General features: G+C 45.4%; 1 protein-coding gene across 2 annotated transcripts in view; it reads left to right on the top strand.

The window, feature by feature from the left end:
- Psa (puromycin-sensitive aminopeptidase) overlaps window positions 1-27642 on the top strand; it is a 79124-nt gene that overhangs the window by 24737 nt on the left and 26745 nt on the right. For both annotated transcript variants that reach the window (XM_068364225.1, XM_068364224.1), the window contains exons 7-12: window positions 6248-6396; window positions 6598-6867; window positions 7324-7555; window positions 14608-14773; window positions 26639-26744; window positions 27111-27330. In XM_068364225.1, the coding sequence (XP_068220326.1) occupies window positions 6248-6396; window positions 6598-6867; window positions 7324-7555; window positions 14608-14773; window positions 26639-26744; window positions 27111-27330 (1143 nt within the window). The remainder of the gene's footprint in view (window positions 1-6247; window positions 6397-6597; window positions 6868-7323; window positions 7556-14607; window positions 14774-26638; window positions 26745-27110; window positions 27331-27642) is intronic.

The raw sequence follows: 27642 nt of genomic DNA, 5'->3' as shown, positions 1-27642 counted from the left end.
TCATGCCTTGGGGGAGAGAGTTGAGGCCTTAGCAAGTGACCGAAATCAACTCATGGCGGACGTAAAGGAACTCAAGTGCCAAAGTGCCACGGCGGAAAGTGTTAAAGTGCCTAGTGTTTCTCAAAGTGTTGTGAACAGTGTTGCGCTCGAGGGTTCGTCTGTTCGTGCCTGTCGTCCACCTAGTCCGGGACCTCTTGCAAGCTCCCAAGCCCAGGGGAGAAGCAATGTCGTACGACTCATGGGTTCGAGAGGCCTTGATCAGCGAACAGACGTTCCCTCTATGGTATCAGGCGTATCTCTCCAAGATCGCCCCTACCAACGTAAGACGAGAGAGCCCATTTTTACCTCGTCGTCCGAAGGTGTTTCTCGTAAGAAACCTTGGACCAAGGTCTCCAGACCTTTGAAGCGTAAGTCGGTCTCTTCAGGACAAGTCCAACGTCCCGGTTGTAGCCACTGGGACAGTTCGGACCCGTTGCCGTCATCTGATGACTGCTCGCCGCCTAAGAGAGGCAAAGTTGTGCCGTCTCATTCGCTCACCCCGTCTGTTACCACACCTGCTTCCGTAGACCCTCAATGGGTGTTACTGCAAGACATGCAGTCCAAGCTTGCGTCCTTGATGGAGGACTACAATGCGGAGAAGGTTTCCGTTGAACCTACTGGCCATCAACCATCCAAACGGTCTGTTGTGCGTCCTGTTGACGTTGAGGTAGCTTTCTCGCGTCAACCAGTTGGGGTAGTACCTCCACCGATGCGACCCAGTGTGGATTTCCAGCCGCACGTTGACGTTAGGCAATGCACTGATGTGATTGGTGACGTTCAGGACGTTCATCAACCATCAGAGTTGACTTGTTTTGACGCGGTGCATCAACCTCCGCAACCCGGTATGGTGTTGACTGCACAACCCAGACGGTCTAAACAGTCTCGGGTGGACGCTGTGCGTCCTCGCGCACCTGTGGTTGTTGACAGTTCCCAGACTGTTTAGCAGTTCCAGGACGCTGCGTCCGGCTCCGTCACGTATGCACCAGTGCGACCGGACTCTGCGAGTTAAACGTTGCCCACACCTTTGCCGTTTTCTCATCAGTTATCGGATGAGGAACTGTCAGATGAGGACGTTGCTGAACCACATCCTGAGGATCAACCTTCAGAACTTGATGAGCCTAAAGCAGTTCAACCATCCTTGGACTTTAGAAAAGTCATGGCTGTGTTTAAAGAGTTGTTCCCTGATCACTTTATTTCTGTGGCTCCTCTTTCGCCGCCGTCAGAGTTTGTCTTAGGCGTTCCTACTACCATGCCTGCCTTTACTAAACTCGTTCTCTCTCGCTCATCCAAGAGAGCTTTACGGCTGTTAGGCGATTGGTTAGAGACCAAGAGGAGTTTAGGGAAGACAGCATTTGCCTTCCCCCCATCTAAACTCTCGTCTAGATCGAGCGTCTGGTATGTCACGGGAGAAGTTCTCGGCTTGGGAGTTCCTGCCTCTGCCCAGGGCGACTTCTCAAGTCTTGTAGACTCTCCCCGCCGCCTTGCCATGAGACGCTCGAAGATTTGTTGGTCACCCTCAGACCTGGACCACCTTCTTAAAGGTATATTTAGGGCGTTCAAAGTCTTTAACTTCCTAGACTGGTGTTTAGGAGCCCTGAGTAGGAAAATCTCTTCTGCTGATAAGGATGTTTCCTTACTCATTATGTCCTGCATGGACAAGGCCGTCCGTGATGGGTCCAACGAACTTGCCGCTTCATTCACGTCCGGAGTCCTGAAGAAACGAGAGTCTCTATGCTCTTTCCTGTCTGCTGGAGTGACGCCATGCCAAAGATCTGAGCTACTCTTTGCGCCCTTGTCTAAGTGCCTGTTTCCTGAAGTCTTGGTTAAGGAAATTGCCTTGTCTTTAGTGCAGAAGGACACCCACGATCTAGTTGCGTCCTCGGCTCGCAAAGCTCCCCCTTTGCCTGCATTGTCTGCTAGACCTAGGATAGACACTCCAGCATCTCGGTTTATCCCACCCTTTCGTGGCAGAGCCTCCAGCAGGGGAGGTGCTCGTGCCGAAGGGAAGAGAGGGAAGAGAAAAGGATCCAAGTCCTCTAAGGGCAGAGTCTGACTGCCCGCAACTTCAGACAGCAGTAGGTGCCAGACTCAAGAACTTCTGGCAAGCCTGGGAGAAGAGAGGCGCAGATCAACAATCTGTGAGGTTGCTCAGAGAGGGGTACAAAATCCCTTTTGTACGCAAACCCCCTCTAGCGACGTCCCCCATCGATCTCTCTCCCAGGTACAGAGAGGAAGAAAAGAGACAAGCCCTGAAACTGGAAGTGTCTCTTTTGCTAGAGAAGGGAGCGGTGGTCAAAGTCTCGGACCTTCAATCACCGGGGTTTTACAACCGTCTCTTCCTAGTATCAAAGAAGACAGGAGGTTGGAGACCGGTGCTAGACGTCAGTGCTCTGAATGTCTTTGTCACAAAGATGAAGTTTACCATGGAGACCAAAAAGTCAGTCCTAGCAGCGGTCAGAAAGGAAGACTGGATGGTCTCTCTAGACCTAAGGGACGCCTACTTCCACATCCCCATTTACTCAGACTCCCAACCCTTTCTGAGATTCGTCTTCGAAGATGTGGTGTACCAGTTTCGGGCCCTGTGCTTTGGCCTAAGCACAGCTCCTCTCGTGTTTACGAGGCTTATGAGGAATGTGGCAAAATTCCTCCACTTATCGGACATCCGAGCCTCCCTTTATTTGGACGACTGGCTTCTCAGAGCCTCTTCCAGTCATCGCTGTCTGAAGGATCTCAATTGGACTCTAGATCTGACCAAGGAATTGGGACTCCTAGTCAATTTGGAAAAGTCACAGCTGGTCCCATCCCAAACTATTCTGTATTTAGGGATGGAGATTCACAGTCAAGTTTTTCGGGCTTTTCCGTCGGCCCCCAGAATAGATCAAGCCCTGCTCTCCATCCAGAAGATGCTGAAGAAAGGACGCTGCTCAGTCAGGCTGTGGATGAGTCTGGTAGGGACGCTGTCATCCCTGGAGCAATTTGTCTTGCTAGGAAGGCTACACCTCCGTCCTCTTCAATTCCATCTGGCTTTTCACTGGAAAAAGGACAAGACGCTAGAGGCGGTCTCGATCCCGATTTCCGAAAAGATAAAGTCTTGTCTGACTTGGTGGAAGGACAATATCAGCCTACAAGAGGGTCTTCCCCTGGCAGTTCAGATACCCAACCACGTTCTCTTCTCGGACGCATCGGACTTGGGCTGGGGCGCGACGCTGGACGGTCGGGAATGCTCAGGTCTGTGGAACTCGAGTCAGAGGAGCATGCATATCAACTGCAAGGAGCTTTTGGCGGTTCATCTGGCCTTGATAAGCTTCGAGAATCTCCTTCGAGGCAAGGTGGTGGAAGTAAACTCGGACAACACCACGGCCTTGGCGTACATTTCCAAACAGGGAGGTACCCACTCACTGACTTTGTACGAGATCGCAAGGGACCTGCTCATCTGGTCAAAAGATCGAGGCATCTCCCTAGTAACGAGGTTCATCCAGGGCGACTTGAACGTTCTAGCAGATTGTCTCAGTCGGAAAGGTCAAGTAATTCCAACTGAATGGACCCTCCACAAGGATGTGTGCAAGAGACTTTGGGTGACTTGGGGTCAACCCACCATAGATCTCTTTGCAACCTCGCTGACCAAGAGGCTTCCAATATATTGCTCTCCAGTCCCGGACCCATCAGCAATACATATAGATGCCTTCCTCCTAGATTGGTCACACCTAGATCTTTATGCATTCCCACCATTCAAGATTGTCAACAAGGTACTGCAGAAATTCGCCTCTCACGAAGGGACAAGGTTGACGTTAGTTGCTCCCCTCTGGCCCGCGAGAGAATGGTTCACCGAGGTACTTCGATGGCTAGTAGACGTTCCCAGAAGTCTTCCTCTAAGAGTAGACCTTCTACGTCAGCCACACGTAAAGAAGGTACACCAAAGCCTCCACGCTCTTCGTCTGACTGCCTTCAGACTATCGAAAGACTCTCGAGAGCTAGAGGCTTTTCGAAGGAGGCAGCCAGTGCGATTGCTAGAGCAAGGAGAGCGTCTACCATTAGAGTCTACCAATCGAAGTGGGAAGTCTTCCGAGACTGGTGCAAGTCAGTTTCCGTATCCTCGACCAGTACCTCTGTAGCCCAAATAGCTGATTTTCTCTTATACCTGAGAAAAGTACAATCCCTTTCAGCTCCTACTATCAAGGGCTACAGAAGCATGTTGGCCTCGGTCTTCCGGCATAGAGGCTTAGATCTTTCCAACAATAAAGATCTGCAAGACCTCCTTAAGTCTTTCGAGACCTCTAAGGAGCGTCGTTTGGCTACTCCTGGGTGGAATTTAGACGTGGTCCTAAGATTCCTCATGTCAGACAGGTTTGAGCCTTTACAGTCAGCCTCCCTGAAAGATCTCACTCTTAAGACTCTTTTCCTGGTATGCTTAGCCTCGGCTAAAAGAGTCAGTGAGCTTCATGCCTTCAGCAAGAACATCGGGTTTTCGTCAGAAAAAGCTACTTGTTCTCTGCAACTTGGTTTCCTGGCCAAAAATGAGCTACCTTCTCGTCCTTGGCCTAAATCTTTCGATATTCCTAGCTTATCGGAGATCGTAGGCAATGAACTAGAAAGAGTCTTATGCCCTGTTAGAGCTCTTAAGTTCTACTTAGCTCGTACTAAACCTTTACGAGGCCAATCTGAAGCGTTATGGTGTTCGGTTAAGAAACCATCCTTGCCTATGTCAAAGAATGCTTTGTCATATTTTATCAGATTGTTAATACGAGAAGCTCATTCACACTTGAGTGAGGAAGACCGATCTTTGCTTAAGGTTAAGACGCACGAGGTTAGAGCTGTAGCAACTTCCGTGGCCTTTAAGCAAAATAGATCTCTGCAAAGTATCATGGACGCAACCTATTGGAGAAGCAAGTCAGTGTTCGCGTCATTTTACTTGAAAGATGTCCAGTCTCTTTACGAGAACTGCTACACACTGGGACCATTCGTAGCAGTGAGTGCAGTAGTGGGTGAGGGCTCAACCACTACAATTCCCTAATTCCATATCCTTTTAATCTGTCTCTTGAAATGTTTTAATGTTGTTTTTATGGGTTGTCCGGAAGGCTAAGAAGCCTTTCGCATCCTGGTTGATTTGGCGGGTGGTCAAAGTCATTTCTTGAGAGCGCCCAGATTAGGGGTTTGATGAGGTCCTGTTGTATGGGTTGCAGCCCTTGATACTTCAGCTCCTGGGGGTCTGTCAGCATCCTAAGAGGATCGCTGGGCTCTGTAAGGAAGACGTACTTACAAGGCAGAGTAATCGTCTAAGTCGACTTCCTTACCAGGTACCTATTTATTTTGGTTTTGTTATATTGATAACTGTCAAAATGAAATAAAAAACTCTTAGCTTATAAGATGTAAACATAATTAACTCTGGTCTCTACCCACCTCCTTGGGTGTGAATCAGCTATTATATATTCACCGGTTAAGTTAGATATTTAAAAATGATATTTTAATTATAAAATAAATTTTTGAATATACTTACCCGGTGAATATATAAATTAAACGACCCTCCCTTCCTCCCCAATAGAGACGCAGTGGGATGAGAAGAAATTGAGGTTTTGTTTACATCGAGAGTGGTATCTGGCCGACAGTTGGCGCTGGTGGGCACACCCGCAACCTGTATAGCGATCGCTGGCGAGTTTTTACTGTATGTGTCTGTCGAGCAACAGAGTTGCAGCTATTATATACTCACCGGGTAAGTATATTCAAAAATTTATTTTATAATTAAAATATCATTTTATCTTTTTTTGTAACAGGTTGACAAACTTTTTCTTCATTGATTTTCAATCTTCTTGTTACCCTTCTCATTTCATGATTTTGACATTTCTATGACCTTTTTACCTGTTAATCAGGTCATCTGCACAATAGAGTTTTCAGGGGCTTCCATTCTTTTATCTTTTGTAGAATCTCCATTATTACCATGAAAAAACAAAGGACTGTACTGGTCTTCAAAGGGCACTCATTTAACTAAGGTGTTTTGGTTTATGTACCACTGTTCTCCTCTAGTGTTTTTATATATATAAATTACTTTCCAGTCACCTCTGATTGTATATTTTGTATTACCTATCTAATTGCCTGTCATAATTTGCTGTAATATCCAAAAATATATCAAAGGGTAATCTTGTTGAATAGTCCTCTCTTATTATGTTCAAGCATATAAAGATGATGATTTACTGGTTCTTCAAAATTCTCGCAGGTGCTATGGAAAACTGGGGTTTAGTCACATACCGGGAAACATGCTTACTAGTTGATCCACATAATACAAGTGCAAGTCAGCGTCAATGGATTGCTCTGGTAGTTGGCCATGAACTAGCGCATCAGTGGTTTGGCAATCTTGTAACCATGGTAAGTATTATTTTAATACATTGTATAATGATGCAATGAATGTGCAGATTTTATATTTATTTTATATTTGAAGTTGCCATTTTAGATAAGGGGAAATTACTGGTAGCTTTTAATTGTGAAATTGTACCGAGGGAGATTTAAAAATAGCATAATATAAGCAGGTTCCCCATTTACTGATACTTTCTTGTTTCTTGTCTTAAGGAATGGTGGACTCATTTATGGTTAAATGAAGGATATGCTACATTTGTAGAATTCTTGTGCGTGGATCATTTGTTCCCTGAATACGACATCTGGACACAATTTGTGACAAATACTTACATTCGAGCTTTGGAATTGGACTGCCTGAAAAATTCACACCCCATTGAAGTACCCGTTGGTCATCCATCAGAAGTAGATGAAATTTTTGATGATATTTCATATTCCAAAGGAGCATCAGTCATCAGAATGCTGCATTCTTACTTGGGAGACAAGGTGTGTTATTTAATACCACATGAATATTACTTGTACTTTAATTTGATTTTTATTGCAGTTTGAATGTGGTTTACTGATATAATTTCTTGATCGCTTAATCCTTAAAACCCAGGCATTTTGTGTCAGGTTGATGGGCTTAGCTGTCAGTTTGCCAAAAATACCATCATGACATCAGATGAAATTTTAGGTAAAGTTACTGCTAAATAGTTTATGAATGTCTTGATTAAGGGCTTGGTTATAGATCTCATAACAGACAATGTTACAAGTAGGGGAACCTCAGTGATAATAATAATAACAGTACAGTATAATAATGATAATAATAATTGATAATAATATGATGAACAATGACATGATGCCTTGTTGAATTTGTCTTTTCCATTTAATGTGTTCAGTTAAAAGTTTTCACTTACTGTATTCATATTTTATTTGCTCTAATAATTTCCCTTCATTTGACAGGATTTCCGATCAGGAATGAATAAATATTTGACAAGACACCAGTATGGAAACACTTACACGGAAGATCTCTGGGCAGCCCTCAGCGAAGCTTCAAGTAAACCTGTTGCTGAGGTCATGAGCACATGGACTAAACAGACAGGATTCCCTATGATTTCTGTAACATCTCATCAGGATGGTGATAACAGAGTTCTCACTTTGACACAGCAGAGGTTCTTGGCTGATGGATCTGTTGGTATGTAGTTTTCATATTTACATGATGTATGACATTTTCAAGTTTTATATGAAAGAGGGAACTTAAGAATGGAATTTTCTTGGTTGGTGTTACCAAGTTGGGTATTTAATAGTTTGCATTTATCTAGGAATTCTATGTTTTAGGTAAGATATGAAAATAGAATTACATAAGCAGATAATGAACAGTAGCTTGTGCATATGCTAAGCTGACAACAGCCCAACTCAGTGCTCCCAGCAAGTATTTTTGTCCTCCAAAGATATTCCTTTTGTTAATTTTCATTGGAGTGACCACATAACTCTGAGCGCTAAATGTTTAAAAAATTGATACGTGAAAAAGTATAATCCAGTTCATTGGAATTAACTTCCATAATTTTCTTAAGATCCTAATAAGAATACTGTATGTATATAAGCATAAGCATATTTTTCAATATTAATCTTACCCGATGATCATGTAGCTGTCAACTCTGTTGCCCGACAGAAAAAATCTAAGGTCGGGATACGCCAGCGATCGCTATACAGGTGGGGGTGTACATCAACAGCGCCATCTGTCGAGCAGGTACTCAAGTACTTCTTGTCAACAAGAACTCAATTTTTCCTCTGTCGTGCCACCGGCAAGACCTACTTGGATACGCTGTTGTTCTGGAGTTGTTTTTCACGATTTTGGTGATGTATTCGCTCTAGATTTTAGCCTTCGCTATTCAGGAACCTTTATCATTAGCTTATATAGCTTTTTGATTAGATTTGGATTAATTGTTAATGAACTTTGCTAGTTTTTGGATTTCCCCCCTGACTATTTCTGGAATTCAAGATGTCTGACCATTCACAAGTCCCTAAGTACAGGCAGTGTAGTGTTAGGGCTTGTTCTAGGCGTCTTCCGAAGGCCTCCATAGATCCTCACACCGTTTGTTCCAATTGTAGGGGTAAATCCTGTCAATTGGAAGATCGATGTGAGGAATGCGCTGGGCTTTCGGAATTCGATTTTAACGAATTCCTAAAGAATGCACGTAGGCTAGAGAAGGATAGGATTAGGAGGAGTTCTTCTCGCTCTTTTGATTTTTCCTCTCCCCATGCCCCTCAACCTACTCCTTCCCCTGTAGTGGTGACTCCCGACCCTGCTACTAGTGCTCAACCCTCCATGGCGGATATGATGCGTGCCATTCAGGCTCTTGGTGACAGAGTGGAGTCATTAGCTAATGACCGTAATCAACTTTTGGCCGATGTCAAAGAGTTGAAAGCGCGAAGTGCAGTGGGAAGTGTAGTGAGTGCAAGTAAAGTGAAAAGTGTCAGTGTCAGTGTTGCGCATGAGGGTACTCCTGTACGTGCCAGTCGTCCTCCCAGTCCGGGACCTCTTGCAAGCTCCCAAGCCCAGGGGAGAAGCAATGTCGAAGGACCAAAGGGTTCGACAGGCCTTGATCAGCGTACGGATGTACCCTCAGTGGTTGCGGACGTATCTGTCAGAGATCGTCCCATCCACAAACAGACGAATGAGCCCTGTCATTCCTCGTCTGTGGAAGAAGTTTCGAGGAAGAAACGTTGGACCAAGGTCTCACGACCTCTCAAGCGTAAGGTCCCTTCCGAGCGAGTCCAACGGCCCAGGTGTAGCCACTGGGTCAGTTCGGACTCGCCGCAGTCTTCCGAAGACTGCACACCTCCCAAGAGAGGTAGAGTGGTTCCGCAACAGGCTACTACTCCGTCTGTTGCCGCACCAACCACGGTAGACCCTAAGTGGTCCATGCTGCAGACTATGCAGTCTCAGCTTGCTTCTTTCATGCAGGAGTATCGTGCTGAGAAGGTTGACACTGCACCTGTTAACCTACAACCTGCCACGGTTGTGCGCTCAGCAGATACTGCGGCTGCCTGCTCCCACACTCCACCTGTGAGAGCTCCACCACCGATGCGCAGTCGACCCTGCCAGACGCATGTTCATGCTGCACCCTCCGTTGACATGCGTGAGCTTCCGCATCAGCAGTGGGAAGGTGCTGTTGAGCTGCCGTGTTTTGACGCTTTGCGGCATGCTCCGCAACCCACGGCAGTCCCTCCCACGCACCAACACTCCGCTTTTGTTGTTGCCAGCTCGCAGACTGACCAGCAGCGGCATGATGTTGGATCCGCAGCAGCTACGCATGCACCCGTGCTGCCGGATTCAGCCATTCAGCAGTCTGCTCCACCTTTGCCACTTCCTCCTCAGCTTTCGGATGATGGAGTATCTGATGACGACGAAGCTGCACATTTGGACGATCCGCACTCCGACTTAGAAGAACCCAAGTCTACGCCTCCCTCCTTAGACTTTAGGAAAGTCCTTGCCCTGTTCAGGGACTTGTATCCGGAACAGTTTGTGTCTGTAACACCTCGCTCTCCTCCCTCCGAGTTTGCGTTAGGCATGCAGTCAGCAGCTCCTGCCTTCACCAAACTCGTTCTCGCACGCTCATCCAAGAGAGCGTTGAGGGTTATGGGAGAGTGGTTGCAGTCCAAGAAGCAGCTAGGAAAGACTGCTTTCATCTTTCCGCCTACCAAGCTTGCTTCCAAATCTAGCGTCTGGTATGCCACGGGAGAGGAACCCGGCTTGGGAGTTCCTGCCTCTGCCCAGGGCGACTTCTCAAGTCTGGTTGACTCTCCCCGCAGGCTGGCTATGAGACGATCTAAGATTTGCTGGTCCTTTTCTGACATGGATCATCTGTTGAAGGGAGTCTTTCGTGCTTTTGAGATCTTCAACTTCCTCGATTGGTGTTTGGGAGCGTTAAGCAGAAAGACTTCCCCTTCGGATAAGGACTCGGCCATGCTTATCATGTCTAGCATGGATAAGGCCATTCGGGATGGGTCTGGTGAGCTTGCGGCTTCATACGTGTCGGGAGTGCTTAAGAAGAGAGACCATCTTTGCTCCTTCTTGTCTGCTGGGATCACTCCATGCCAGAAGTCGGAGTTGTTGTTTGCTCCGCTTTCCAAGTGTCTCTTTCCGGAAGAGCTGGTCAAGGGGATGGCTGCCTCGTTGATCCAGAAGGACACCCATGACCTGGTGGCGTCCTCCGCACGTAAGGCTAAAGCTTTACCTTCCGTGCCTAGACCTAGGATGGACACACCAGCGTCTAGGTTCATCCCGCCCTTTCGTGGCAGAACCTCCAGCAGAGGAGGTACCCGTGCCGACAGTCATCGTGGCAAATCGAAGAAGGGTTCCAAGTCCTCAAAAGGCAGAATCTGACTGCCTACCTCTCCAGACAGCAGTGGGAGCCAGGCTCAAGAACTTCTGGCAGGCTTGGGAGAACAGAGGTGCAGACGCTCAGTCTGTGAAGTTGCTAAGGGAGGGGTACAGCATTCCGTTCTGCCGCAGCCCCCCTTTAGCAACATCTCCCATCAACCTCTCTCCCAACTACAAGGAGAAGGACAAGAGGCTAGCGTTGCAACAAGAGGTGTCGCTCTTGCTACAAAAGGGAGCGGTAGTCATAGTCCGGGACCATCAATCCCCGGGCTTCTACAACCGTCTCTTCCTGGTAGCGAAGAAGACAGGAGGCTGGAGACCGGTGCTGGACGTCAGTGCTCTCAACGCTTTTGTCACCAAGCAGACGTTCACAATGGAGACGACGAAGTCGGTCCTAGCAGCGGTCAGGAAGGAAGACTGGATGGTCTCGTTGGACCTGAAAGACGCATACTTTCATGTTCCCGTCCATCCAGACTCCCAACCTTTCCTAAGGTTTGTCTTTGGAAAGGTCGTGTACCAGTTCCAAGCCCTGTGCTTTGGCCTAAGCACGGCACCTCTTGTGTTTACGAAACTGATGAGGAATGTTGCCAAATTCCTTCACTTGGCAGACATCAGAGCCTCCCTCTATTTGGACGACTGGCTTTTAAGAGCTTCGTCAAGTCGTCGCTGTCTGGAGAATCTCAGATGGACTATGGATCTGACCAAGGAATTGGGTCTCCTGGTCAATATAGAGAAGTCCCAGCTCGTCCCATCTCAAACCATTGTCTATCTAGGTATGGAGATTCAGAGTCGAGCTTTTCGGGCTTTTCCGTCGGCCCCCAGGATCAGTCAAGCCCTAGAATGCATCCAGAGCATGCTGAGAAGGAACCGATGTTCAGTCAGGCAGTGGATGAGTCTAACAGGGACGCTTTCATCGCTGGCCCTGTTCATCGAGTTAGGCAGACTCCACCTCCGCCCCCTTCAGTTTCATCTAGCTGCTCACTGGAGAAGGGACATGACGCTAGAAGCAGTCTCAGTGCCCATTTCCGAAGAGATGAGGTCTTCACTGACGTGGTGGAAGAACAGCATTCTTCTCAAGGAAGGTCTACCTTTGGCTGTTCAGACCCCCAACCACCGTCTCTTCTCGGACGCATCGGACACGGGCTGGGGTGCGACACTGGACGGACAGGAATGCTCAGGCACATGGAATCAGGAGCAAAGAACACTTCACATCAACTGCAAGGAGCTATTGGCAGTTCATCTGGCCTTGATAAACTTCAAGTCCCTCCATCTAAGCAAGGTGGTGGAGGTGAACTCCGACAACACCACAGCCTTGGCGTACATCTCCAAGCAAGGAGGGACTCATTCGAGGAAGTTGTTCGAGATCGCAAGGGACCTCCTCACTTGGTCAAAAGATCGAAAGATTTCGCTGGTAACGAGGTTCATTCAGGGCGACATGAATGTCATGGCAGATCGCCTCAGCCGGAAGGGTCAAGTCATCCCCACAGAGTGGACCCTTCACAAGAATGTTTGCAGCAGACTATGGGCCCTGTGGGGCCAGCCCACCATAGATCTATTCGCTACCTCGATGACCAAGAGGCTCCCGATGTATTGTTCTCCGATTCCAGACCCAGCAGCAGTTCACGTGGATGCCTTTCTTCTGGACTGGTCCCATCTCGACCTGTATGCGTTCCCTCCGTTCAAGATTGTCAACAGGGTACTTCAGAAGTTCGCCTCTCACGAAGGGACACGGTTGACGTTGGTTGCTCCCCTCTGGCCCGCGAGAGATTGGTTCACCGAGGTACTGCAATGGCTAGTGGACGTTCCCAGGACTCTTCCTCTAAGAGTGGACCTTCTGCGTCAGCCGCACGTAAAGAAGGTACACCCAAGCCTCCACGCTCTTCGTCTGACTGCCTTCAGACTATCGAAAGACTCTCAAGAGCTAGAGGCTTTTCGAAGGAGGCAGCCAGAGCGATTGCCAGAGCAAGGAGGACATCCACTCTCAAGGTCTACCAGTCTAAATGGGAAGTCTTCCGAAGCTGGTGCAAGGCGAATGCAGTATCCTCAACCAGTACCTCTGTAACGCAGATAGCTGACTTCCTTCTACATCTAAGGAACGTAAGATCCCTATCATCTCCTACGATCAAGGGTTACAGAAGTATGTTGGCAGCGGTTTTCCGCCACAGAGGCTTAGATCTTTCCTCCAACAAAGATCTACAGGACCTCCTTAGGTCTTTTGAGACCTCAAAGGAGCGTCGGTTGGCCACACCAGGCTGGAACCTAGACGTGGTTTTGAAGTTCCTGATGTCAGCAAGGTTCGAACCGCTTCAATCAGCCTCTTTTAAGGATCTCACATTGAAGACTCTTTTCCTCGTTTGCTTAGCAACAGCTAAAAGAGTCAGTGAGATTCACGCCTTCAGCAGGAACATAGGTTTTACATCTGAAACGGCTACATGTTCCTTGCAGCTTGGTTTTTTAGCTAAAAACGAGCTTCCTTCTCGTCCTTGGCCCAAGTCGTTCGAGATCCCAAGCCTGTCCAACTTGGTTGGGAACGAACTAGAGAGAGTACTTTGCCCAGTAAGAGCACTTAAGTACTATTTAAGACGTACAAAGCCATTACGAGGACAATCAGAAGCTTTATGGTGTTCTATCAAGAAACCTGCTTTACCGATGTCTAAGAACGCAGTTTCTTATTACATCAGGCTTTGGATTAGAGAGGCCCATTCTCATCTGAAGGAAGAAGACCTTGCTTTGCTGAAGGTAAGGACACATGAAGTTAGAGCTGTCGCTACTTCAGTGGCCTTCAAACAGAACCGTTCTCTGCAGAGTGTTATGGATGCAACCTATTGGAGAAGCAAGTCAGTGTTCGCATCATTTTACCTCAAAGATGTCCAGTCTCTTTACGAGAACTGCTACACCCTGGGACCATTCGTAGCAGCGAGTGCAGTAGTAGGTGAGGGCTCAACCACTACATTCCCTTAATCCCATAACCTTTTTTAATCTTTCTCTTGAAATGCTTTTTATTGTTGTTTTTGGGTTGTACGGAAGGCTAAGAAGCCTTCCGCATCCTGGTTGATTTGGCGGGTGGTCAAATTCTTTCTTGAGAAGCGCCTAGATTAGAGGTTGTGATGAGATCCTTTAGTATGGGTTGCAGCCCTTTATACTTCAGCACCTAGGAGTCGCTCAGCATCCTAAGAGGATCGCTAGGCTCAGTAAGGAAGACGTACTTAAAAAAGGCAGAGTAATGGTTCAAGTCGACTTCCTTACCAGGTACTTATTTATTTTATGTTTGTTATTTTGAATAACTGATAAAATGAAATACGGGATACTTAGCTTCTAATGTTAACATGTATGCTGGTCTCCACCCACCCCCCTGGGTGTGAATCAGCTACATGATCATCGGGTAAGATTAATATTGAAAAATGTTATTTTCATTAGTAAAATAAATTTTTGAATATACTTACCCGATGATCATGAATTTAAGGACCCTCCCTTCCTCCCCATAGAGAACCAGTGGACCGAGGAGAAAATTGAGTTCTTGTTGACAAGAAGTACTTGAGTACCTGCTCGACAGATGGCGCTGTTGATGTACACCCCCACCTGTATAGCGATCGCTGGCGTATCCCGACCTTAGATTTTTTCTGTCGGGCAACAGAGTTGACAGCTACATGATCATCGGGTAAGTATATTCAAAAATTTATTTTACTAAGGAAAATAACATTTTGTGACATTTTTTTGTAACATAAGATGGCATAATGATCCACTATTCTTAATATCCAGTTTAATATCTTTAAATTCTAACTAGATATTTTCATACAAAATTTATGCATTGTTTAATGGTGATTGATCCCATTTAAATTAAATGATTTAATATTATACAGGGGATAATAGCCAGTGGATGGTTCCTATCAGTATCTCAAGTGAAAAAAACCCTTCTAAATCAATCTACGAAGTTCTTCTGGATGGCAAGTCAACCCAAGTGGTACTTGAGGGTGTGTCCTCAGATAGCTGGGTTAAACTTAATCCAGGCACAATTGGATATTATAGGTAACGTTTCCTAATATCGTTTTTTTTTTTTTTATCTGTTTTAGAAGATTTATCATGTGGGTTAAAAACTTGTGTCAGTTTAATAGTTAAAATATACAGTGAACCCTCGTTTATCGCGGTAGATAGGTTCCAGACCCGGCCGCGATAGGTGAAAATCCGCGAAGTAGTAACACCATATTTACCTATTTATTTAACATGTATATTCAGACTTTTAAAACCTTCCCTTGTACGTAGTACTGTTAACAAACTACCCTTTAATGTACAGAACACTTAATGCATGTACTAACGTACCCTAAACTAAAACAGGCACAAATATTAAAGGCGACTTTATATCATGCGTTTCCTAAACACGCCAAAAAGTACGATAAAAAATGGCAACCAATGTTTTGTTTACGTTTATCTCTGATTATAATGAAGAAACAAACGCATTTACACTATAGGTTAGTTTTGCATCAATTATATTGATTATTCAGTACAGTATGTTGATTTGGTTATTACTAATGTTTTACTTAATTTTTCTTGAGATTTCCAAATGAAATGTTTTTCTTTATGACGCCGCCTGAAACGACGGCGTCATAAAGTACGCTCAGTAAACAAACTAAGGAATTTAACGCGCATGATGAAAGTGATAAATAATGATATTACAGTAAAAGCTTTTATAGAATATGTTATTACAAATATTATTTACCGTATCTATATAAAATCATACATACGTAGCAAATCAGGAAAACAATCTACGAGAGAGAGAGAGAGAGAGAGAGAGAGAGAGAGAGAGAGAGTTGTTTTACATACGTAAATGTAAATTTTAAACAAAAAAAAAAATAGCCCCATTTCATATAAAATAGATTACAAATATTTTACTTTATCATATTACAGTAGTCTGTATAATACTGTAAAGTTCAGTACAGTATGTTGTTGTTAAAGTCGTGGCGATGAAATTCTCACGAAACAAAAACACGCCATTTGATTACAACAGCTGATATTCTCTCTCTCTCTCTCTCTCTCTCTCTCTCTCTCTCTCTCTCTCGTGTTATACAATACTGTACTTACATTTAGATGAAGAAACTAAAATTAGTTTTCTTAGTGTCAATTAAATACGAAACGAAATAATTAGTCCGAGTCTACATCCATTTCAATCATAGCTAAAAATAGGGCATCCGATTTCATCAGCAAACCACTATTTTTTGGGAAATATCATTTTATTCTAGAAAATTGCCACTCTTTAAATAGTTAATTGCACATTAAGAAAGCGTGTACTGTACTTTTGTTTTTAAATTTCGGGTGTGTTTTAAAAATCGAGTATTGTTGACTTTTTTTTTTTTTTTACTTTTGGCTGTGATTAGATCAGCTGTCATCTAGCTGCCGCTCTTGAGTGTGTACGAATACACTAACAAAGTATCATTTATACCATTTCTTAACTTATTCAAACCGTCTACAGTATACAGTTGATATTACATAAGCACCAATGTGTTATAACCTATCAAATTTTTTTGTTTATTACATTTAAACCCCCCTCTCTCTCTCTCTCTCTCTCTCTCTCTCTCTCTCTCCTCTCTCTCTCTCTCTCTCTCTCTCTCTCTGTGGGCTACTTTTCACTACCTCCCATTCCTTACCTCTCTCTATCTCTCTAACAAATGATATCTTTGTTGCTCCTCAAAGTTTCATTTATATTGAAAATCAATCATGATTCAATTTTCCTTACTTTCTCCAATCTCGCACCATCGGTCACATCGCGGTATTTTCTATATTTCCGGAAAATCCGCGATACATGGGTTATGAAAAAAATCCGCGAAGTGGTGAATCCGCGATGGTCGAACCGCGAAGTAGCAAGGGTTCACTGTATGAATAAAATGACCCACAATTTATGAAAAAAATAAACTTCCTGATCTTTCAAAGGGACCATCTCCCTTCCTCTTCAGAAAGCAAATTGGGTACAAAATTTTGAAGAGGTACACATAGGTTCGTAAGAAATCGAAAACTTGTTGCAGTTTTTGCTAAAAATGAACAGCATTTTTGTGCTCAAGCCATGTTGTCCTGATGGAAGGTTCCTAATAGTAGCTTCCAAGGGATATATGAACTACAGTGATATTCCCAGAGAATTTACCTTTAGGTCTCCAGAATTCTAACTCCTGGCGCGAATATCCTTAAAATTTCTCTTAAGGATGTCGCATAAATCAGGGGACGTATATCTTGATACAACACATAGCGATCTTCACCCCGAATAGCGTTTTCACCTCGAGGGGGAAGAGTTGCAAATTTGGAAGGGGAGCCGTTAGCAAGGTTACCCTATTTCCCATACTACTATTGAGTATCAAGATGGCGGTTATTCCTAATTTTGTAGTGAATTCACACAGTGGTGTTCCCTGTTGATCTAACCTTTTTCGATCGATTTCGTGAGGATTATTATGCAATCTCCAGCTTCTTTCGCCTCTGGAAAGTTGAGTATTGATTCTTTAGTGTACAGTATATAATTTTAGCTCCTGTTTCACAGTGAAATAAGAATAATTTATAGTGCTTAGGAGCTAGGCCTGTTACTGGAGGAGCCATGGGCGCTGTCGTTCGTTAGGCATGTGTTATTTAGTTAGAACGACTTTCCCGGTTGAAATAGCATTAATAAATTATGTTAGCTATTTAGGCATAATTATACTTGTAAAGATATTTATGGTATGCATAATTTTCCTCTTTCTTTGTTGATCGTATACGTTAGAGTTTCGGTGATTTAGGTATCCGAGATTTTGTCTGGCCTAGGTTACCTAGCCTAGGCGATGTAGTATACTTTCAGACATTTCCCTGTTTACCCTTGTGTATCGTTTTATTGATTCTAAGGAGATAGTATATCTCCTAGAATTATATGAATTGATACTTGTCTCTTGTGGAGAGTTATGGGTATTCCCCCTTTCCCTCTGAGTGCTGGCAACCTTTTCTGGTCTTGCCATAGAGTGTCCTGCTTTGGTTTTTGACAGAATCTCAGAGTATTCAGTCTTATGCTGGCGGCAGGGTGAGTAGTCACTCCCCTGCCGGCTTATAGCCTCCGGCATAGGAAACTAAGCCTCCCTAAACCGCACCGGGGGTGGTGGTATGTTGCCGCCACCTATGTATGTATGTATATATATATATATGTATATATATATATATGTATATATATATATGTATATATATATATATGTATATATATATATATGTATATATATATATATGTATATATATATATATGTATATATATATATATGTATATATATATATATATATATCTATATATATAACGGATTTTGAGCGAAGCGAAAAATCTATTTTTGGGTGAGATAGCCATGGCGTCCTGATGGAAGGTTTCCTGTTTGGTAGCTTCCTTGGGTATAAAACTACTAAGATATTCCCAGAGAATTTAACCACAGGTTATCACAGAATTCTAACTTCTGGAGCGAGTATCTCAAAGGTTTCCCTTTAAGACATCGTAATACAACAGGGGACACGCATGTCTGGTCGTGCCACATAGCTATCTCCACCCCGAACAGAGTTAACGCTTCGGTGTGTAAGGGCTGAGAATAGCTGGGAGCCGTTCCACAGCTAATCTCACTCGTGGCTACTACTGATACTCGAGACGTAAACAAACGGACGCCATTGCTCTAATGACGTCACGAGCGTCTTATCCTGGCGCCAGTTGCTGCCCATCACCATGATACAATTGTGTAGGGTGGGAAACAAACTGACGAAGTAGTAGGGAGGGTCCATCAGGACGCCATGGCTATCTCACCCAAAAATAGATTTTTCGCTTCGCTCAAAATCCGTTTTTTGGGCTCAAGCCATGGCGTCCTGATGGAAGAGTACCAGAGAATCAATGTATCGTGGTAGATTTTCCCCCAGAGTTAAGTGCCTAGGCATTGACAAAATAGCAAAGTAATCTTAGATAAGAACCATAGGAACGAAGTATCCTGCCCCCCCATTGGTAGGAAGTTCCCATGGGCTATGCCGACGTCAAAGTGGTATTGAAGGACTATTCATCTTGACAGAAGAGCTTTTTAAGAGCTTAGAGATGAAGCAGAATGTTTGATATTTGTATAGGAACATTCTGAGTAGGTCAGTGGTGGTTGGGCACTGTGTGTAGGATTCATCTCCTGATTATCAGAAGTAAGTATTCGAGTAGGAACCTTACTGAGACAAGGTGAATATAATTTAAGGATAGACATCTTAAATTCTTCATGACCATAAGAAAGGAGGAATAAATAAAACTATGACAGTATGTATTTCATAGTAAGTAGGAGCTGAAAGAGACGCATAAGTAATAAAATAGAAATTTTATTTCACAATGCAGAAATTAAATAATTTACAGCAAAAGTAAAGTTCATTTACAGTAATAATAATGTACATAGAAATAAAGGCTTGCTCTTGAATCTGAAAGGGAAATTTCAGGATTAGTAGGTACTCGTTCTCGAGGAACGCAAGTCTTTAAATAACACATCATGCTCAAGGCATGCGGCACTTGTGTAACACTATGACATTTCACCTGGGATAAGAACAGTTATAAAAGCACTAAGTGTTTTTAGACATCACTATGAATCACTCGAGGGTCAACATAGGCACCCGAAGAGTTAGAGTCCCCAAATAACTCACTGTTCTACGCGAGAGTTAGGTGCAGGTTTCATAACACTACCTGCGGCTACCACAAAATGTTTGATTTCGTGCACTTGTTTCGCATAATGTTTAAAGAAAACTCGCGAGGACTTCCAGCCCGTAAAGTTTTTAAGGCTCTCAAAGTCCATGCTCTGAAAGAAGTTCAGAGAAGATGCCACTTTTCTAGGATCATGACCAGCGGGTGTACTGTTCGGATCCGCTCTGCGAATGAAGTAGGTGATTTTCGCTCTTAATTGTTTCAGTGACAGGTCGCTGCCCGATGTTTCTCCTTTGAAGAGTTGGCCTCCACCAAAGTTTGAAGTTCTGCGAAGATAGACCTTGAGGCTCTCTACTGGACATTAGAGAGACATCCTCCTTCAGGGGGCATATTCTCCAAGGGCCCCATCTTTTGGTGGGTAATTCATTTTTGGCGAGAAACGTCGGATCAGGGGAGAGGGTCACTTCTCCTGAATCAGCAAACAGGATGTGTCCCTCTTCTCTTGATAATGCCACTATTTCGCTGACTCGAGCTCCCGAGGCGAGAGCAAATAAAAATATAACTTTCTGAGTCAGATCCTTGAGGGGGCATGAATCGTTGTCCAAGTTGGAGGCGAAATGGAGCACCTTGTCTAGAGACCAGGAGATCGGTTTTGGAGGGGGTGCTGGGCGTAGGCGAGCACATGCTTTCGGCAGTTTGTTAAAGATGTCGTTGGACAGATCAATTTGGAAAGCATATAGAATTGGTCTAGTCAAAGCCGATTTGCAGGTTGAAATCGTATTGGCTGCTAATCCTTGTCCATGAAGGTGAATGAAGAAGGACATACAGAAATCAATGGTGATTTCTTAGGATTTTTTGCTTTAACAAAGGAGACCCATTTCCTCCAGGATGATTCATATTGCCGTCTCGTGGATTCGGTCTTGTATTCCTCTAGGAAGTCTAGACTTTTCTTCGAGATCCCAAACCTCTTCTTTGCGGCAAGGGAGAGAAAATCATGAGATGAAGGTCCTTGATTTTCGATGATGAAAGCGAAGACAGTCGACTTCTGTACTTGTTGAGAGAGAACTGGGCCCGGGAGAGGGATCAGCTTGGCTGCAGCTCCAGGACCAGGGGGGGTACCAGTTGCTCCGGGGCCACTTGGGAGCCACTAGGGCCGCTGTCCCTTTGAAGGTTCTCAGTTTGGAGAGGACTTTCAACAGAAGGTTGGTGGGAGGGGAACAGGTATATCTTCGACCATCTGTTCCAGTCCAGTGACATGGCGTCCACCGCTTCTGCCTTTGGGGTCCTCGTACGGGGCTACGTACAGAGGAAGTTGATTGTTGTCGCTCGTTGCAAAGAGATCTATCTGAAGTTCTGGGACTTGATGAGAGATGAAGGAGAATGAATCTTGCGTCTAGAGACCATTCCGACTCTATCGGGTTTGTCCGAGATAGAGCATCCGCTGTCACGTTGCGGAATCCTTGTAGGTGAACTGCAGACAGGTGCCACTTCTTCTTCTCCGCCAGACGGAAGATTGGGAGAAGCACCTGATTTATCTGGGGCGATCTTGAGCCCTGGCGATTGAGACAACGAACTACCACCGAGTTGTCTAGGGTTAGACGGATGTGGATCGAGGGCGGCGGGGATAGCTTCTTCAGAGTAAGAAGGACCGCCATGGCCTCCAAGATGTTTATGTGGAACGTCTTGAATAGTGGAGACCAGGTCCCTTGAGCTTGTTTCAGGTGGGAGTGACCTCCCCAGCCCTCCAGTGAGGCATCCGTGTGGATGTTGAGTGATGGGGGAGGGTGTTGGAGAGGAATGGACCTTTTCAGGGCCATTGCTTCCGACCACGGCTTTAGGAGGCGTCGAAGTCTGTTTGGAAGCCGTCTCTTGAGGTCTCTTCGATGCGATGGATGCCGATCGTCTCCAGACTCCCGCGGCATCCTTTAGCTGTGCACGAAGCACTGGGTTTGTCACTGAGGCGAATTGTAGAGAGCCTAGAACTCGTTCCTGCTGTCGTCTTGAAAATGCGTTTGGATTTCAGTAGTCGCTTGACAGACCCTGCTATTTCCTTCCTTTTCTTCTGGGGGATGGAAAGGCGGTGTGACTGAAGATTCCAGTGGATTCCCAGCCACTGAAACTTCTGAGCTGGAGAGAGGCGAGATTTCTTCTCGTTGATCTTGAATCCCAGGTGTTTCTAGGTACTGGGTAACTTCGTCGCAAGACTTTGTACACTCTTCGGGCGATGGAGCCCAGACTAGCCAGTCGTCGAGGTAGGCCATCACCTGGACGTTTCTTAGGCGGAGCTGTTGTACTATGGCATCCGCCAGCTTTGTGAAGATCCGAGGGGCCACATTGAGGCCGAATGGCATGGCCCGGAAGGCGTAGCTTTTCTTTTGGAGTCGAAATCCTAGGTAGGAGGAAGCGTGATGGTTCATTGGAATGTGCCAATAGGCATCCGCCAGGTCTATAGAGACCGTGTAGGAACCTTGAGGCAGAAGGGTCCTTATTTGTTGAAGCGTCAGCATCTTGAATTTGTTGTTCTCTATGAACTTGTTGAGGGGGGATAAGTCCAGAATGACTCTGAGCTTGTCTGAGTCCTTCTTGGGAACGCAAAACAGTCTCCCTTGGAACCTGGTGGACTTTACCTTCCTTATCACCTTCTTGTTCAAGAGGTCTAGAACATATTCTTCCAGAATGGGGGTCGATTGTTGGAAGAACCGCTGGAAGATTGGGGGTGGTTGCACCCAACTCCAGCCTAGACCGTTCTTGATGATGCTGTGTGCCCAAGGATCGAAGGTCCAACGATCCTGGAATTGGCGGAGTCTTCCTCCCACCGGAAGCACTTCATTGCTTCTGGTGTCCCGAGGACTTGTTGCCTCGGCCGCTAGCTCCCTTTCCTCCTCTACCTCTGGAGGGACGACGAGAGGCGTCTCTGCTTGCACCCCTGGACGAGCCTCTACCTCTGGCATGAAAGGTAGTGGATGGCTGTTCAAAGGCAGGGGTGAAGACCGGTGACTGTGACAACACCGGTTGGGGGACCAATTGAAAGGTCTGTTGTGGTTGGGCAACCACTTGGGAGGTAGCGGGTCCCGGAAACTGACGTCTTTGTTGACGTTGCTGGGGTTTCGGTTTCTGAGGTTTCCTCTTAGGCTGAGGTCCATCGTCCTGAGAGGTTTTCCTTTTCCTGGACATGCCCCACTTGTGGAGAAGGTTCCTATTCTCCGTGGCGGCTCTGTCCGTTATTTCCTTGACAGGTCCGAAGGAAACAGGTGCTTTCCCCAGATGTTGGAGGAAATCAGCCTCCGGGGTTCGTGTTTCACGGTGGCACCGACAAACACGAATTCACGACAGGCTCTACGAGCCTTTATGAAGTGGTACAAGTCCTTCATTACCGTCAGTAAGTGGGATTTGGCCAGTACCATGTAGTGATCGGGTACTGCTGTGTCACAGGCCATAACTTCAAGTTGGACTTGATGAGAAAGAGACGCTGCAAGCCTCTCCTTCGTGTCTTGTTCCCGGCGAAGGAGGTGATCATTGAGCTTAGGGAGGTCTTCATTAAACTGACGTCCGGCAACGTCAGGATCGAGCCTACCCACAACGAAAGTATGTTGGACATCTTTCCATTGTCTAGTGTCAGGGGGCGTTACGATGGAGAAGGGTCTGCACTCCTCCAGTGCAGGGCAGGGTTTCCCTTCTTCCGCCGCCTTAAGGCATGCAGCCAAGGCCTTTTCCAAAAATGGAAGAATCGCAGTGTCGGGAGCGACATAAGTAGGATGCTTCTTGCTCAAGGCAGGAAGCTTAGAGCAGGTAAAGCCCCTGCTCTTAAATGCGGAGGCTAGCATAGCCTGGGCCTTTGCGAGATCGAACACTATCTCTTCCTTAGGTTCGGTCTCCTCCTTCGAGGCAGGTTCAGAACGAAGCCGGACGTAACAGTCCGGGTAGGCCTCGAAGCTTGGGAAGAATTCCACATCTTCCAACGGGACCGTGCCGATTTTGTCACTAACAAAGATCCTGCCGGTCGCAATAACCATATGCTCTGCATACCTCCACGGGTTGGCATGAGAGCAAGCTGGGAGATCCTTAACCGAGATCTTCTTCGGTTCTCTGGATCCAATCATAGACCTGATGGACTCCTGGTTCTCCTTCAGTCTGTCGTCCATGACAGCTCTAATCAGTCGGATCAGTTCTTGTGTAGAGGAAGAAGGATCCGGGGTCGAGGAGGTAGACGGAATGGACACATCCGTCGGTGTAGGAGTAGGGCGGAGGGATGGACGAGGGAGTAGCTCCAATCTCCGACTCGGTGTATTCCACCTTGTCTTCGTCCTCTTCGGCTCCTTGAGCCATAAGCGTCTTCTCCGTGTCTTCCGAGACGTCAGAGATCTGTTCATCCTCTTCGGAATCTAGGCGACACTCGTGCATGGACTGAGCCATGACCACATCAGGTTCCACCGTAATTTGGACAGTGGGGATTGCTTCCTTTGGAACCACTGAATCAGGGGAGGCCTTAGGGAACAGCAGGGACCTCAGTTCTTCGGTGGCCAGGTACGGTCCAGTGGCATTCCTCTGAAAACCACGCACCCACTTGCGCAGTTTCTCACGAGCAATGTCTCTAACCTCCGCTGAGGGAGGGTTATGGAAGGCCTCAACTAGGTAGGCCTGGCAGACCGTACAATCCAGTGGATTCCAGAACTTCCAATCCCCTCTCTTGTCTGAGCAAGGGGCGTGAGTCCTGCACGCCGTATGTCCGTAAAACTGGGAGCGTTTCACGGCACAGTATGCGAAATCGCACTTCATCTGCTCCTCCTGTGGAAGAAAGAGAAAATGAGTATGGGGGAGTCATAGGAATGGCTCTTAAAATAAGTTAATATTAATCATTAATTTTAACTTATATAAGGTGTGATGCATAGAGAGTGAAACAGTAAAGGAGAACACGCTCCATGCATCTCGCCCGGCTGGTTACCATAGGCTTGGTCCTGGGATAATCCAAATGACCGAGATCATTGGATATAGTTTCCTAGGATTCCCATTATATTGGAACTCCATGGAAAGCCAAGGACAAGGTTGGGATCGAATTCATTCGGTTCCCAGATAAGAGCCAGAAGGTCTCATTAAGGGTAACTGCTTCTGGCAACCAGCCGTGCTAAGATGCACATAGCATGCTGGAAATAGAAGAATGCAAAGAGACAGCATGATCACTAATAGAGCAGTACTAGGTACTGATCTTAGAAGCAAAGCAGCTTATCTATTTGCCAGGTAGGGCTATCTTAGTTTTATGATAGCTACAGAGAGGGGGTGCAAGTATTCTTGACGCCTCCGGGGTATCCGGCAAGCCGCCGGCACGCCGGAGCTCGCTCCAGCATAGATTCTGGCATTAGAACAGACAATTTTCAAAAGTCAGTTAGATACCAGGATGGCGGCCGCCGGCACAACGGCGGCACGCCGGCAGGGAGCGGCGGCTCCGGCAGCCGGAGGATGCCGGATTGGTGACTGGGGTAAGGATGGTACAGGTAGTATCGGGTTGCCGGCAGTATATGCCGGCACTCCGGAGATCGACCGGCAAGCGGACGATTAGATAGGAGTAGGAGAGCCGCCGGTAGTAGCCGGCGGCAGCCGGCAGTCCCTCGGAACACGGGGGGCTGGCGGCAAGGGAGGGAAGTCACCAAGAGGCAGGTATTGCCGGCATAAGAGGCGGCAAGAGACCGGCACCCAGATAGATAGAGAGACAGGGGGAGGGGGGGAAGGATGCAGGAAGTACCTTCAGGGTTCCAGACATCCCTCCCCCTCCCTGAGGGGGTGTACCCATGATAGAGACAGGCTCTATCATCCATATGCAGGGGTCACTAGGGACCGGGAGCAGGTAGCCCAAGGGAGGACTAGGGAACACCCAAGATGGGGGGGGGGGGAGGACTCCCTTATGCAGAGCTACACTAGGAACTAACCTTATAGGACACTATGAAGGTATATGTACCAGAGCGGACTGCACAAGGAAGCTCGGGTAGCCCTACTCATCCACCCTAAGGAGGAGTTGTAGGACAGGGGACAGATGAGTATAAACTAACCTAAGCATAGGCTAGGCTATACAAGAGATAGGTGGGGAGGGAGAAGAGAGGGGTCTTCCCAGGAAGGGTTTCTGTACCAGAGCGGCCACAAAGGGAAGGGAGGACACTCCCTAACCTAAGATTAGGCTGATCGGCTAAAACGGTGCAAGAGTACAGTTTCAGCATGGAACAGAGAAACCTTCCTAACCCGACCTAGATCAGGGCTAAAAGTTCCTAGCTATGAAGACTAAATAAACTAATGTATTCGATTAGTATATAAAGCCGGAAGCGTTGTTGTGGCTAACTAAATAAGACATGCAAAACAACAACGACGCCATAAAATGGCGTGTCCGGTAGAGGCACAGCTCTGCCACAAAACATCAATTATTTCGCAAAATAATATTTACTTTACGGCCAGAGCTTAATTAAACAATACTGGAACCTTGTACTCAACTTTCCAGAAGAAGGCGAGGCTGAAGGTAACGACATAGCGAAGATGCAAAACGATAAAGTTCACACAAGGGAAAATCCATCTCAGTAGGGCAGCTACTAAACAAAGGATAAAGACGCTCGTGACGTCATTAGAGCAATGGCGTCCGTTTGTTTACGTCTCGAGTATCAGTAGTAGCCACGAGTGAGATTAGCTGTGGAACGGCTCCCAGCTATTCTCAGCCCTTACACACCGAAGCGTTAACTCTGTTCGGGGTGGAGATAGCTATGTGGCACGACCAGACATGCGTGTCCCCTGTTGTATTACGATGTCTTAAAGGGAAACCTTTGAGATACTCGCTCCAGAAGTTAGAATTCTGTGATAACCTGTGGTTAAATTCTCTGGGAATATCTTAGTAGTTTTATACCCAAGGAAGCTACCAAACAGGAACCTTCCATCAGGACGCCATGGCTTGAGCCCAAAAATATATATTATATATATATATATATATATATAATATATATATATATATTTTGAAATGAGTGAATAACAGGTTATAAGAGTAGCTGGAGGATTTATAAAAGCTTTAATTTATAAAGACAATAAAAATATGAAAAGTTTTAACAATAACAAAAATAGATGTACAGCAAATTTCAGTTTCTACTTTTTTCAGCTATTAATGTGGTAGGGGTGGAGAGGAGCTGGAACGGAACACCTGAGATAGCCAATGGATTACTTTTGTAATAAATATATGATGATATTAAAAGCCTTAATTTTTTATTGCTATTTCATTTATTTTATTATTACAGGACTCAGTATTCTCAGGAAATGATGGCTCAATTGATACCAGCAATTGCTTCAAAGTGCCTACCACCTCTTGATCGGTTAGGAGTTTTTGATGATCTTTTCTCCATGGTAAGTACCTGAAAATAAAAAGCAAAGGGTGACCACGAATGACATGTGTGAAAATTGATTACTATCATATTCCTAAAGGATTTTGTTGTTACATTATTATTATCATTTTGTCACGTGAGATATGTATATTCTCAATTAATAGTAAAGTTAAAGTCAGGTAATAAGAATAACTTAAAATTTTTAATGAGATTCTATTTACGGTAATCAGTATTAATGTTCTCTTGTACAATTGCTACATAGGCTTTGCACATTCCTACAATATGCCCAAGAGAATCTCCAAGTGTCATATGTGAGAATTACTTGACAGTAAAATTGGATATCTGTTTTGAAGATAAAACATTTCATTATTTTATGTTATTATTTCAGGTACAAGCAGGTCATACTAAAACAGTGGAAATTTTAAGATTGTTACAAGCATTTGAAGATGAAGTAGATTACACAGTTTGGTCAGCAGTTCACAACTGTGTGGCACGTCTTAATCAGCTACTTTCCCACACAGACTTTCATTCTTCCTTTGCTGCTTTTGTCAGAAAGCTTTTCTCCAAGATTGGACAGAAGCTTGGTTGGGAAGCCAAACCTGGAGAAAGTAAGTATTGAATATAATTTGAGGGTTAACTCCCTGTCTTGCTCTGTACTGTTCATTAATCCAACTCTTAAACCTTTAATAACTTTTATTGTAGATGGTAAATAGCCTGTGATTTCAATACAACCGCATTAAACATGTATATAATACTTTGTTATGTATGTTCCCAGGCCCATAAGTTTTTTCAAATAAAAGGCAGTATATTGCAGTGACACCTTGATTTACATGTACTGTATGTATAATTTCTTTAACAAACTTTTTATTGAACCTAGTGTGTTCTTCCCCAGGTACAGTATTTATTTGTTGCAGACTAAA

This window comes from Palaemon carinicauda, chromosome 41 (genome assembly GCF_036898095.1).
Source record: "Palaemon carinicauda isolate YSFRI2023 chromosome 41, ASM3689809v2, whole genome shotgun sequence".
Taxonomy (NCBI): Eukaryota; Metazoa; Arthropoda; class Malacostraca; order Decapoda; family Palaemonidae; genus Palaemon; species Palaemon carinicauda.
Note: the sequence above shows the minus strand (reverse complement) of the source record. Positions and strands in the feature narration are given on the sequence as shown.